We start from the raw sequence: 13,669 nt of genomic DNA on the forward strand, positions 1-13,669 counted from the left end.
ATGGGAAGGCCCTTACTGTTGGAAATATGCCCTAGAGGCAATAATAAATTAGTTATTATTATATTTCTTAGTTCATGATAATCGTTTATTATCCATGCTATAATTTTATTGATTGGAAACACAATACTTGTGTGGATACATAGACAAAACACTGTCCCTAGTAAGCCTCTAGTTGACTAGCTCGTTGATCAAAGATGGTCAAGGTTTCCTGGCCATAGGCAAGTGTTGTCACTTGATAACGGGATCACATCATTAGGAGAATCATGTGATGGACTAGACCCAAACTAATAGACGTAGCATATTGATCGTGTCATTTTGTTGCTACTGTTTTCTGCGTGTCAAGTATTTGTTCCTATGACCATGAGATCATATAACTCACGGACACCGGAGGAATGCTTTGTGTGTATCAAACGTCGCAACGTAACTGGGTGACTATAAAGATGCTCTACAGGTATCTCCGAAGGTGTTCGTTGAGTTAGTATGGATCAAGACTGGGATTTGTCACTCCGTGTGACGGAGAGGTATCTCGGGGCCCACTCGGTAATACAACATCACACACAAGCCTTGCAAGCAACGTAACTTAATGTAAGTTGCGGGATCTTGTATTACGGAACGAGTAAAGAGACTTGCCAGTAAACGAGATTGAAATAGGTATGCGGATACTGACGATCGAATCTCGGGCAAGTAACATACCGAAGGACAAAGGGAATGGCATACGGGATTATACGAATCCTTGGCACTGAGGTTCAAACGATAAGATCTTCATAGAATATGTAGGATCCAATATGGGCATCCAGGTCCCGCTATTGGATATTGACCGAGGAGTCTCTCGGGTCATGTCTACATAGTTCTCGAACCCGCAGGGTCTGCACACTTAAGGTTCGACGTTGTTTTATGCGTATTTGAGTTATATGGTTGGTTACCGAATGTTGTTCGGAGTCCCGGATGAGATCACGGACGTCACGAGGGTTTCCGGAATGGTCCGGAAACGAAGATTGATATATAGGATGACCTCATTTGATTACCGGAAGGTTTTCGGAGTTACCGGGAATGAACCGGGAATGACGAATGGGTTCTGGGAGTTCACCGGGAGGGGGCAACCCACAAGTGCCCTATGCGCCAAGGATAAAAATCAAAGGAGAAAAAAAAGGAGGAAGTGGGAAAGGGGAAGGACTCCCTCCGACCAAACCTAGTCCAACTCGGTTTAGGGGGGAGAGTCCTCCCCCTGGCTCGGCCGACCCCTTGGGGATCCCTTGGACCCCAAGGCAAGGTCCCCCTCCCTTCTCCTATATACATGGGGCTTTTAGGGCAGATTTGAGACGACTTTCTCACGGCTGCCCGACCACATACCTCCATAGTTTTTCCTCTAGATCGCGTTTCTACGGAGCTCGGGCGGAGCCCTGCTGAGACGAGATCATCACCAACCTCCGGAGCGCCGTCACGCTGCCGGAGAACTCTTCTACCTCTCCGTCTCTCTTGCTGGATCAAGAAGGCCGAGATCATCGTCGAGCTGTACGTGTGCTGAACGCGGAGGTGCCGTCCGTTCGGTACTAGATCGTGGGACTGATCGTGGGATTGTTCACGGGGCGGATCGAGGGACGTGAGGACGTTCCACTACATCAACCGCGTTCACTAACGCTTCTGCTGTACGATCTACAAGGGTACGTAGATCACTCATCCCCTCTCGTAGATGGACATCACCATGATAGGTCTTCGTGCGCGTAGGAAAATTTTTGTTTCCCATGCGACGTTCCCCATCAGTAGGGAGTGTGTGTCCCGGGTCTGTGTGTCTTTTGGTTTAAATACCAAGCCGCTCCAAACCAGATGTAGATCTGTCACGGCAGTTGGAACTGGGTCATCAACTACTGTCTTCGTTGTGAAACTCGTTCTAATTCCTCAACCCTTTACATTCCTCAGATTATGTGTTGATGACTTTCAATGTGATTGTTTGAAGAATTTGCTGAAGATTTTCTCTGAAATTCCTCAACCCCAAATTCTTCACGCTAGTTAATACTCATCTGTTTCTGCGTGCGTGCTCACTGTGCGATCTGTTTTCACATTCCTCACATGAGAAACTCTGTTGTGAAACTTTGCACTCCTGATCCTTTACTGTTTCCGCTGTAAGTTAGTCATCAGTGAGGAATTTCCTCAAAAGAAATTTCCTCAGTGATGAAATTCTAAAAATCTCCTATTCACCCCCCTCTAGTCGATATAACGCACTTTCACATATTTATGCCTTTTCTCTCTTATTTTGCAAGGTTTATTTGAAGAGGGAGAATTCAGGCAGCTGGAATTCTGGACTGGAAAAGGAGCAAATTTGAGTCCTCTATTCTGCATAGCTCCAAATGCCCTGAAAATTTATGTGGAATTTTTTAGGAATATATAAAAAATACTGGGCGAAAGAAGTACCAGAGGGGAGCTACCAGGGCCCCACAAGCCTGGTAGCCGCCACCCCCTGTGGTGGCGGCTACAGGGCTTGTGGGCTCCCTAACGTCCCAGTGCCCCCCTCTTTTGCTATATGAAGGGTTTCGTTCCAGAAAAAATCATTTGGGAGCTTTTTCGTGGTTTCGCCGCCGCCACGAGGCGGAACTTGAGCAGATCCAATCTAGAGCTCCGGCAGGACGATCCTGCTGGGGAAACTTCCCTCCCGGAGGGGGAAATCGTCACCATCGTCATCACCAACACTCCTCTTATCAGAGGGGAGGCATCTTCATCAACATCTTCATCAGCACCATCTCCTCTCCAATCCCTAGTTCATCTCTTGTAACCAATCTCCGTCTCGCGACTCCGATTAGTACTTGTAAGGTTGCTAGTAGTGTTGATTACTCTTTGTAGTTGATGCTAGTTGGATTACTTGGTGGAAGAGTTTATGTTCAGATCCTTGATGCTATTCATTACACCTCTGATCATGATTATGATTATGCTTTGTGAGTAGTTACTTTTGTTCCTGAGGACATGAGATAAGTCATGCTAATAATAGTCATGTGAATTTGGTATTCGTTCGGTATTTTGATATGTCGTATGTTGTCTTTTCCTCTAGTGGTATTATGTGAACGTCGACTACATAACACTTCACCATATTTGGGCCTAGAGGAAGGCATTGGGGAGTAGTAAGTAGATGATGGGTTGCTGGAGTGACAGAAGCTTAAACCCAGTCTATGCGTTGCTTCGTAAGGGGCTGATTTGGATCCACTAGTTCAATGATATGGTTAGACGTTGTCTTAATTCTTCTTTCGTAGTTGCGGATGCTTGCGAGAGGGGTTAATCATAAGTAGGATGCTTGTCTAATTAAGGGCAGTACCCAAGCGCCGGTCCACCCACATATCAAACTATCAAAGTAACGAACGCGAATCACATGAACATGATGAAACTAGCATGACAGAAATCTCCGTGTGTCATCGGGAGCGTTTTTCCTTCTATAAGACTTTGTTCAGGCTTGTCCCTTGCTACAAAAGGGATTGAGCCACTTGCTGCACCGTTGCTACTACTTGTTACTTGTTACTTTTCGCTTGCTACGTTTCAGCCTCCTCTCCAGATCGGGGAACACCGACGCGGCCGGGAATGCCATCGCCCCCTCCTGGACCGTGTTGTATGTTTTTATCGTTACATGGGCGATGAGGCAAAAAAACAAAGGGTATAGATTATGGGGGAACGAGAGACGATAAAACCCAGACAAAGAGTGAATGTGGTGGGAGGAGAGACGAAAAAAAACGATGAACGTCGAATACCAACTTTCCTTTTAAGAGTAGAGATGGGCACTAACGTTTATCCTTATCCACACGGTGAGATGGGATGGTGGAAGAAAAACAAACTTGCACGCATTCCAATCTCCTCAACGAACGGACAGGCAACTTTTGCATCCAGCCCCTCCACTTTACACACCTCTTTTCTCCCGCCCCCACAACCACCTCCCCTCCTCCGTCCTCCCCAGAGTCTCTTCTCTTCTCGTCTCTCGTCGCCTCCCGAGTCTCCGGCGACCACACACGCCACCTCGACGGCCATGGAGCAAGGCGCCGACTCACCGGCGGCGAGGCGGATGGCGAGGGTCGCCTCCCACCTCCGCCCGCCCACCTCGCAGGCACGAGCCCACAACCACCCTCCCTCCCTCCCCATCTGCTTGTTACTGCCGCCTCTTCTCAGATTCGGTCGGAGAACGAGATCCTACCCAGAGGGGGAGTGCCAGTCCTTAGTTCCTCCGATTACCTGTCGCCGCCGGCCTCAGTGGCGTCCATTGTTTCCGGGATCCTCTACGCGGGCGAAGACGCATGGCTAGTACTGTAACACTTTGTACCTAGCGATCTACTGTATAGACCAGCAAGCCATTGTCCAGTCCCCTTGTCAGGATTCCCGCTGAGCTTGCAAGGTTTGAGCCTGGAGCTCATTTTGCTCCCGGAAAGCCTAGGTAGGAAGCACTGCTGCCGAAATAAAATCAAGGACCATTAGGTTTGTTACAAATGCAGCAATTGGGCTGTTCTGTTTGTCTACAAAGTAGGTTCCTCGAGTGAAGGAGTGTTGGCAGACCCCAACAGTTTTTACTTGGGATCTATTGACGATGGGATGTAATTTGGTCTGCCATCCGCAGATTGATTCCGTGCAGTTGAAACCTTGTCAGCCACATGTTTATCGAGCATCAAAACTAGCTATCATGATGAGTACAAGCTCTCATCATTATGTTACTTCAAGATCAGCAAGCTATCTAGCTGTTGAGGGAACTCAGAAATCACTATCTAGCTGTTTTTTTTAAAGGATCGCTATCTAGCTGTAGGTTGAGGAGACCCAGAATCAGCGTCTGAATTATTCGGAGCTGATGGTTTTGTCGGACAACTTCCAAAATTTCGATATTAAACTTAGTTGAATCTGCAAAACTGCAGTGGCTGGCAAAGTAGGTTACTCGGGTGAAGGAATGTTGACAAATCCGTCGGTTGTTACTAGGATCTTATATGACGATGGAATGCAATTTTTGTCTGATATTCTCAGATTCTGCGCAGTTGAAAACCTTGTCAGCTCACATATTTACTGAGCATCAACTAGCTCTCCTGACGAGTACAAACATTATATCTTATATTATTTTACTTTCAGACCAGTAAGCTATCTAGCTGTTGAGGAAACTCAGAATCCGCAGCATCCTAAATTTTAGCTCTTAAACTTTGTTGAATCCGCAGAACTGCAGTAGTTGGCAAATAGAATAAGAGGTATCATCCAGTCCAGAATCAGCTCTTGCTAGGCTAAATTTTCTCTTTCCTTATTTTGAAGATTGAGGAGGTTGCCATCTTGAAGGGCTCTAATTGCCGTGCGAAAGGTGCAGCGCCAGGGTTCAAGGTCGCTGTCCTGGGTGCATCTGGTGGGATCGGCCAGCCACTCTCGCTGCTTATGAAGATGAACCCTCTTGTTTCGGTGCTCCATTTATACGATGTTGTCAACACACCTGGTGTCACAGCTGACATTAGCCACATGAACACTGGTGCTGTGGTATGCCCCCTTGACCTTGTATTTATGTCTTCTTCTTGTTTCTGCGAAGTTGCTCACTGGAAAATGATTCTGAAAGAATACTGTAGTTGCATGTTGGTAGGCCTCTAGTACAGTTGCTCCCCATGTGATTCGTGTAGGTTATGTTTAGAGGAAATTAATTACTGAAGGAATGTATGTCTTCTCTACTGTCCTTGTAGGTCATACTGTAGAGGTTTGGATATTAGCATTAGCCAACTGGCTGCCACAATCTTATAATCCATAACTCGGCTAACAAGTAGCCAATTTACAGTGGCATTATGCATTGTTCTTAAATTCATATTGCATCAGGAGTGCGACAGAGGTCTCGGAAGAATATATGTAGTGTCTGATCATTCAGTACTGATTATGGATTTAAATGTGAAAACAATAAATAATGCTGCAAGGAAAGCATATAACCTACTTAAATTTTATGTAACTGGCAGATATTTGATTGCCACAATATTAATAGCTGTCCACATATCGTTGACCGCCCTAGGCTATGCATACGATTATCGTCTGATTCTTGAACCTTAAAGGTTATCTGATCATTTGGTGTAATTATGCTAAGGTATAATTTCTACAGGTGCGTGGCTTCTTGGGTCAGCCACAATTGGAGAGTGCTCTTACTGGAATGGATCTTGTGATCATTCCTGCTGGCATTCCTCGGAAACCTGGGATGACAAGGGATGATTTGTTCAACATCAATGCTGGGATCGTTCGGACTCTTTGCGAGGGAATTGCAAAATGCTGCCCAAATGCGATTGTGAACGTGATCAGTAACCCTGTAAATTCCACAGTTCCGATTGCTGCTGAAGTATTTAAAAAAGCTGGAACATATGATCCTAAGCGCCTATTGGGGGTGACAACTCTTGATGTAGTGAGAGCCAATACCTTTGTGGTATGTACTTCAAAATTGTTTGCCATAGTGCCCAATTATGTTGCTAGTTTCTGTATGGACAGGTTCTCAAATTCCTATTCCTGCCATTCTCTGTCTACAGGGAGAGGTTCTTGGACTTGACCCCAGAGATGTCAATGTTCCTGTTGTTGGCGGGCATGCAGGAGTTACGATATTACCACTCCTTTCACAGGTTATTTGCAGCTGCTTCAAATTTTGAACATATATATATATATGTAGCTGAAAATTTGTTTCCATCTGATGGAACTAGTACTTACCCTGTTCATCTTTATGTTTTCCTTCATTGAGCTTTGTTGTTTTCATAGGTGAATCCTCCCTGTTCGTTTACCTCAGAAGAAATTAGTTATCTCACTTCTCGCATACAGAATGGTGGGACAGAAGTAGTTGAGGTATGGTTTCCCTTATCACCTAATGCCATATCTTGTACGCACAGTGGATGGAATAAAAGTCAATTTAGAAGTTTCTTTTCCGATTGCCCTCTCTGAACAGTGGCTTAGTGACAAAGTAATAGTTTTGCATTAGCTACGAATACTGTATTGCGTCTGATCGCAAGAGCTAGAATGTTCTTACAAATCAAACACATCATTAATCTGAACTCACAGCAGAACTGGGGATCTGCAATAGATTGGAAAAGAAGCAAGGTTAAAGAACTTGCCACTGCTGCATGCCTGTTAGTTAATGCAATGAACTTCCTTTCTGACTTGCCGAAATTCATTTCAGGCGAAAGCGGGGGCAGGATCCGCAACTCTTTCCATGGTTGGTCTCCATCATCCTACACTGTTCCATACATGCATTTTGAAATTACGGATGGGATGACGACACTGCATCTTTCTTTTTCTTTTCCCTCTCAAAAAGGCCTACGCAGCAGCCAAATTCGCGGACGCCTGCCTGAGAGGGCTGCGCGGCGACGCCGGGATAGTCGAGTGCTCGTACATAGCCTCTCAGGTTACACACCCATTCCCTTCCTTGAGCTCATTCCATCAGCATTTTGTTGATTCGTGAAATCTCCTTCTCCACTCCGCGCATGTATCTTGAAGGTGACGGAGCTGCCCTTCTTCGCGTCCAAGGTGCGGCTGGGCCGGGCCGGCGTCGAGGAGGTCCTGCCGCTCGGCCCGCTCAACGAGTTTGAGAGGTAATGCAACTAATAATAATTACATAACCCATGCAGGATCGTTCGTTTGCGTCGCCCAATTTTTGTTTGTCTGATGTCGTTGCAGGGCCGGGCTGGAGAAGGCCCAGGGCGAGCTGGCCGAGAGCATCCGCAAGGGCGTCGCGTTCGCCAACAAGTGATGAAGAGAAGTGTATTCAGCTGCGTATTCTTGGCCCCCCAGCATAGAAATCTGAGATGCCTTTTGCTTCCGTCTGCTCCTGCCTGGGAGCAACGGTCGCCGTGTGATGTGATATCCCTGTATATCGTATAATAACAATAACAATAATAATGAAGTGTACTTTATTTTATACTGGAATACGATGCGGACTACCCGATGCTTACGGCTGTATAAACAACTGAATAAATGCGACAGATCTGATGATGATGACGATGATTTATTATACTAATATAAACAAACATATACACAGACAAACCAAAGTTGAAGTTGGCTCCCTCTCTCTTTCCCTTGTACCATTTCTTGTTCTCCTTTTGTTAACCCGCCGCCCCCTGGATCTACCAACAGGCAGGCGACGCGTGTCACCGTCAGCCTAAACCCCACCTCGGTGCGCTCCGCCGAAACCCACGGCATATTCTCGCCACTTGTTCCATTCCAGTCCCCGCCCCTTCCACGTGGGCCCCATGACCGCAGTCCGGATGGCCCCACTCGCAGCGAGACGCGGCGTCCCGACCCGTGTGCCCCGTGAAAAACCAACAACCACCAGCGGCGCCCCCCGTTCCATTTCCCTTCGGTCGCCCGCCGCTTGGCTATAAGAAAGCAGGGGCCGCCCGCTCCGCTCCGCTCCGTCCGTCCACCCGCTCCAGCCATCCGATTCGATCCGCCTCGGCTTCCTCTCCAAGCCACAGCTCTTCCGGCCATGGCCGCCACGATCCAGTCCGTCAAGGCCCGCCAGATCTTCGACAGCCGCGGCAACCCCACCGTCGAGGTACGGATCTGCGCTTCCCCGCCCCTCTCCCGCTCGATCCGGTAGCTACCGCTAGGTGCTTACCGCGTAGCAACGGCCTGGCTTCTTCGATTGCGCGGCCGATCTGGCCCGGCACCTCCGCGCGGCGCGGGCCGGGGTTCCCGCGGAGCACAGCGCAGGGTTTCTACCCCTTCCCCTCGCCCAGAGCCTCGACGGGTTTTCCTGTGGTCGAGCCGGAAGGTGTAAGGTTGCTAACTTGGTTGCTGCTGCTGCTGTGCGTCAGGTCGATGTGTGCTGCTCCGATGGAACCTTCGCCAGGGCCGCCGTTCCCAGCGGTGCATCGACCGGTGGGTGCTCCCTTTCCGTTCCTGTAAAGTCCCGCTTCGTGCCCAACCTGGTGAATCCGTGGTGGATGCGAAATCCCGTTGCCGTCGGCGTTGACAGGTTGTGTGTCCTTTTCGTTGAAGCTAATCTTGTCTGAGTCGTCCCCTCTTGTGTAGGTGTTTATGAAGCTCTGGAACTGAGGGACGGCGGGTCTGACTACTTGGGCAAGGGGGTTTCCAAGGTTTGCATCCATTTTGAGCGGGTTTTTATCTTCACATGCTTTAAATCTGTGTCATGGTTCTTTGTGATTTGATATGACTGCTTCTTATGTTTTCTGGCCTTAACTCTATGCTCTTGTTACACTAGCAATACTGTCATCGGCTTTCACATTAACTACCTGCTTAGCATGATGACTTGTCCTGCCATTGATCTGTTTTCTCATCACCTATTGTTTCCTTAATAATAAACCGATTTGCTGAAGACTGCCATAAAACGAGCAGCTGATGATCGTTTAGTGGACGTTTTGTTAACTGCATACTAAACCTGATGTTAACTAAATAGTAAATAGTCCGGTGATTACTATTGTAGGTGGCACTTAACTGTATGTTCCCATTTGCATCTACAGTTTAGTTCTTGTAATATTCACATGTTTTTGCTGTTCTGCTGCAGGCTGTTGGCAATGTGAACTCCATTATTGCACCTGCTTTGATCGGCAAGGTTAGTATTGTCTTCGCCCCCTCTCTCTTTTCATGAGATTTGAATGCATAATTTATTCAGTGATGTTTTTTCCTTCTACAGGACCCTACCGCTCAAACTGAGCTCGACAACTTTATGGTTCAGCAGCTTGATGGAACCAAGAATGAGTGGGGTTGGTGCAAGCAAAAGGTATATAACATAACCCATGACGACTTTTACCTTTAGAGTTGTAGCAAGTGCTTATTTCCATTTGGAGATACCCTTCTAACAGCTTGATTCCTTTTGTAAATTCAGCTTGGTGCTAATGCGATCCTGGCTGTGTCACTAGCTGTTTGCAAAGCTGGAGCCAGCGTCAAGAAGATTCCACTGTACCAGGTATGCAGCATGCTAAATCTCATCTGTTAACACTCCACGTCTGTTTGCTTTTAGCTATCTTGTTTTCTAACATGAATGTATTCTTCACTGCAGCACATTGCCAACCTTGCTGGCAACAAGCAGTTGGTTTTGCCTGTTCCTGCATTCAATGTCATCAATGGTGGATCCCATGCTGGAAACAAGCTTGCTATGCAGGCAATGCTCTGAACTAAGATTTCCACATTTTTTGTCATTTTATTTCTGCACATATGTTATTTATGCCTATACTTGCATATTTGCAGGAGTTCATGATCCTTCCTACTGGAGCTGCCTCGTTCAAGGAGGCAATGAAGATGGGCGTTGAAGTGTACCACAACTTGAAGGTAATTCCTTATTCTTATTTATTTTTGTCTCTTTATCATCTTGTAAATAAATAAATTGACTGAAACTGTCATTTTCCGTAACAGTCTGTTATCAAGAAGAAGTATGGGCAGGATGCCACCAATGTCGGAGATGAAGGTGGTTTTGCTCCTAACATTCAGGTATTCCCCTGTTCTTATAGGTTTGGGATGAGATTCTTATGTCTTGGTGTTTTGTTGTACTCCCTCCGTCCCAAAATAAGTACAATTTTGTACTAGAGCTAAGTTGAGACACTTATTTTGGGACGGAGGGAGTATAAAACTCATGTATCTGGGTTGTGATCTGATTTTCTTTTGTTTTCTGTTATTGTAGGAGAACAAGGAGGGCCTTGAGCTCTTGAAGACTGCAATTGAAAAGGCTGGATACACCGGCAAGGTTTGTCTGCTTGAATTGATCTGTTGTGCATTTCTCAGTGAGCTTTTAAGTTTGTAATTGAAGGAGATTTGTTGCTTTATGAAATTTTAGGTTGTCATTGGAATGGATGTCGCTGCTTCAGAGTTCTACAATGACAAGGACAAAACCTATGACCTCAACTTCAAGGAGGAGGTAGTCAGAGTGTAATCTGCAAATAATTTTTTATCCTTCATTCAGGAGCTTTATTGACATTGCCTTCTCTTGCTGTAGAACAACGATGGTTCGCAGAAGATATCTGGAGATAGCCTGAAGAACGTGTACAAGTCATTTGTGAGCGAGTACCCCATTGTGTCGATTGAGGACCCATTTGACCAGGATGACTGGGTTCACTATGCTAAGATGACTGAGGAATGCGGAGAGCAAGTTCAGATTGTTGGTGATGACCTTCTAGTCACCAACCCAACCGTGAGTGATTGATTTGTGTTCTGTTGTGTAGGTGGGCATTTTCATTCTGTTGGATCACTGTAACTAATTTGTTGCATCATTGTATGTTGTGCAGAGAGTTGCGAAGGCAATCCAGGAGAAGTCATGCAATGCTCTTCTGCTGAAGGTATTATCCTGTTCAACCAGAAGCTGGTTCTTGTTCATTATTTTCCTGTGATCAGTCTAGTGTGATGTCTTGCACATTCTGACTGTTCATCCTTTTCATGTATAGGTTAACCAAATTGGATCCGTCACTGAGAGTATCGAGGCCGTGAAGATGTCGAAACACGCTGGCTGGGGTGTCATGACCAGCCACAGGAGGTACCTGATAGGATGATGCTTCCGCCTGATCGTTTTCCCTTTGTTTCTCTTGTTACCATCAGTATGCTTATTTACATTGGCTGTCTGCAGTGGTGAGACCGAGGACACATTCATTGCTGATTTGGCTGTTGGTCTGTCCACGGTATGATTCTATAATCCGCATATTACTTGAAATGCTCGCTACCTTCTCCTTTGGATCGATTGCCGACTTACTGACCAATGTTTATTCATCTGCAACAGGGCCAGATTAAGACTGGGGCTCCATGCCGCTCAGAGCGTCTTGCCAAGTACAACCAGGCAAGTCTCTCCTATATACAATTCTTGTATTGATGAAGCAATATATAATTCTTGTATTGATGAAGCAATATCCTGATACTTCGGTGGCCAAAACCTTCTTGCAAATTGTTAAATAAATTATTTAATCTCATGCTTCGTTATTCTGTTTAGTGTAATCTGTCCATTCGAGCAGTATCATTAGTTTGGTTTTGGCAGCATCATTTTCAAAAAATCACACTAAGAGTTTATCTTTTTCTCCAATACAGCTTCTGAGGATCGAGGAGGAGCTGGGCGATGCCGCCGTGTACGCCGGCCTCAAGTTCCGCGCACCGGTGGAGCCCTACTAAAAGGGGGACCTGCTCCAGGTTTTTGCGAAAACCGGTGTGTTCTTTAACCTCCGGAATGTACTCTGGTTGAAGCTCGTAGGATTTGAGGAAATAATGAATGTCCCGCATGTTTATGTGAACGGAACGACGGATATGTACCCCCAAAACTCGCTCCAATTTTGGTCCTTGTGGATATGTACCTGATTCGGCCATATGAACCCTTTTGGATTGTGTAATAGTACGTACTCTTATGAAAACGGAGTACTAGTTTGGCGCATTAACTTGGCTGTTCTTCCGTCGGTTTGCTCTCCCTTTCTTGCATATGCTTCTCAAAAGTGTTGCCTTGTCTTGTTTTCATCTTTGTTTGGCTCTTTCAATTCCATCTGTTTTCTTCTTTGTTGGTGTAAGACTATTTTATGGGATGATGGCCTTTGGCGAAGAGGTTGTTAGGGCCATGAGAGGGTGGTTCTAGACCTTCATTTTACCCAACGCCGATGAAGAGCCAAGGGTAGGCAACGAACTGGCAAGGTTGTATTGCGGCGTAGGCGACAAATAATGACGGTGAGCGATGTGCAAATTTATTGTCTCGTAGCAATGCACGGGCATTTAACTAGTTTTAAAATAAGGATCACCTGTGGTGTAGTATTTAATTAATTATTTACAAAAAAGCCTTATAAACTAATACATTAGTAAGCTTGAAGCCACGCTATCCAATGCCCTTGATGAAGGGGTGTCAAATATTCAAGTTGAATACACATCGCATCAATGTGTAACATGTAAAGCCGGTTGCTTCAGCCTAGCCATATACTGAAGCTGTGTCATATACATAGGTCCACGCGCACTTTCAGAAACCGTTGTCGTCGTCTTCCATTGGTCCATCATGGCTCCGCAACACCATGTCGTCGTCGGCCTTGCGGTAGATGGAATACTGCTCCTCTTCTACTCCCCTTCGTCCAAAACGATGCCTTCAGCAGGGTACACGACACCAAAGACGTCGTCATTGTACGATCCTGGAGACCCAGACCAAGTGTATCCCCTGGAGCATCCCCAGACTGATGACAATGCCTCAACAAAAAAATGACATTGAAGACTTGTCATTGTTTGCCATGACCGAAGTCGACGCGATTTTCATCGGCAATCGCACCACAGTCTGTACGCTGTCGACGTCGTTGGTCCCTTCCACCCGAGCAAACTCCAAAGACGATGCCCTCATAAGGAATTACGATACAAAAGCACCGTCATGGCTCGATCCCAATGAAACCTAGGGTTTTTCTAAAGTTGTTGGAAATATGCCCTAGAGGCAGTGATAAATAGTTATTATTATATTTTCTGTTTAAAGATAATCGTTTATTATCCATGCTATAATTGTATTGAATGAAAACATAGATACATGTGTGGATACATAGACACAACAATGTCCCTAGCAAGCCTCTAGTTGGCTAGCGAGTTGATCAAGGATAGTTAAGGTTTTCTGACTATGTGCAAAGTGTTGTTGCTTGATAACTGGATCATATCATTAGGAGAATCATGTGATGAACTAGACCAAAACTATGAACGTAGCACGGTTTTCTGCGTGTCAAGTATTTGTTCCTATGACCATGAGATCATATAACTCAGTGGCACCGGAGGAATACCTTGT

The 13,669-nt window shown here is 46.0% G+C and overlaps 2 protein-coding genes across 2 annotated transcripts; both read left to right on the forward strand.

Annotated features, from left to right (window-relative positions):
• Nucleotides 1-3,839: 3,839 nt before the first annotated feature.
• On the forward strand, nucleotides 3,840-7,869 carry LOC123400199 (malate dehydrogenase, glyoxysomal). The gene is made up of 9 exons (XM_045094623.1): nucleotides 3,840-4,078; nucleotides 5,254-5,469; nucleotides 6,071-6,385; nucleotides 6,486-6,575; nucleotides 6,709-6,792; nucleotides 7,124-7,159; nucleotides 7,259-7,348; nucleotides 7,441-7,535; nucleotides 7,621-7,869. Exons 1-9 carry the CDS (start codon nucleotides 4,001-4,003, stop codon nucleotides 7,691-7,693), a joined length of 1,077 nt encoding a protein of 358 aa, XP_044950558.1. The 5' UTR covers nucleotides 3,840-4,000; the 3' UTR covers nucleotides 7,694-7,869.
• A 436-nt stretch (nucleotides 7,870-8,305) lies between these two features.
• LOC123400198 (enolase-like) lies at nucleotides 8,306-12,311 on the forward strand. The gene is made up of 17 exons (XM_045094622.1): nucleotides 8,306-8,497; nucleotides 8,760-8,823; nucleotides 8,977-9,041; nucleotides 9,470-9,517; nucleotides 9,599-9,685; nucleotides 9,791-9,871; nucleotides 9,965-10,066; nucleotides 10,153-10,233; nucleotides 10,318-10,392; nucleotides 10,583-10,645; nucleotides 10,736-10,816; nucleotides 10,895-11,089; nucleotides 11,184-11,234; nucleotides 11,340-11,428; nucleotides 11,519-11,570; nucleotides 11,669-11,725; nucleotides 11,971-12,311. The coding sequence occupies exons 1-17, from the start codon at nucleotides 8,429-8,431 to the stop codon at nucleotides 12,049-12,051; spliced, it is 1,341 nt and encodes a 446-aa protein (XP_044950557.1). The 5' UTR covers nucleotides 8,306-8,428; the 3' UTR covers nucleotides 12,052-12,311.
• The last annotated feature ends 1,358 nt before the right edge of the window (nucleotides 12,312-13,669 follow it).

This window comes from Hordeum vulgare, chromosome 5H, assembly GCF_904849725.1.
Source record: "Hordeum vulgare subsp. vulgare chromosome 5H, MorexV3_pseudomolecules_assembly, whole genome shotgun sequence".
Taxonomy (NCBI): Eukaryota; Viridiplantae; Streptophyta; class Magnoliopsida; order Poales; family Poaceae; genus Hordeum; species Hordeum vulgare.

Bases quoted from the DNA above. Each gene is read 5' to 3' on its own strand.
- LOC123400198 (XM_045094622.1), top strand. From the start codon at position 8,429: ATGGCCGCCACGATCCAGTCCGTCAAGGCCCGCCAGATCTTCGACAGC. The intron at 8,498-8,759 runs GTACGGATCTGC...GCTGTGCGTCAG, and splicing joins GCGGCAACCCCACCGTCGAG to GTCGATGTGTGCTGCTCCGA. The intron at 11,235-11,339 runs GTATTATCCTGT...TTTCATGTATAG, and splicing joins GCAATGCTCTTCTGCTGAAG to GTTAACCAAATTGGATCCGT.
- LOC123400199 (XM_045094623.1), top strand. From the start codon at position 4,001: ATGGAGCAAGGCGCCGACTCACCGGCGGCGAGGCGGATGGCGAGGGTC. The intron at 4,079-5,253 runs GCACGAGCCCAC...CTTATTTTGAAG, and splicing joins TCCGCCCGCCCACCTCGCAG to ATTGAGGAGGTTGCCATCTT. The intron at 7,349-7,440 runs GTTACACACCCA...TGTATCTTGAAG, and splicing joins GCTCGTACATAGCCTCTCAG to GTGACGGAGCTGCCCTTCTT.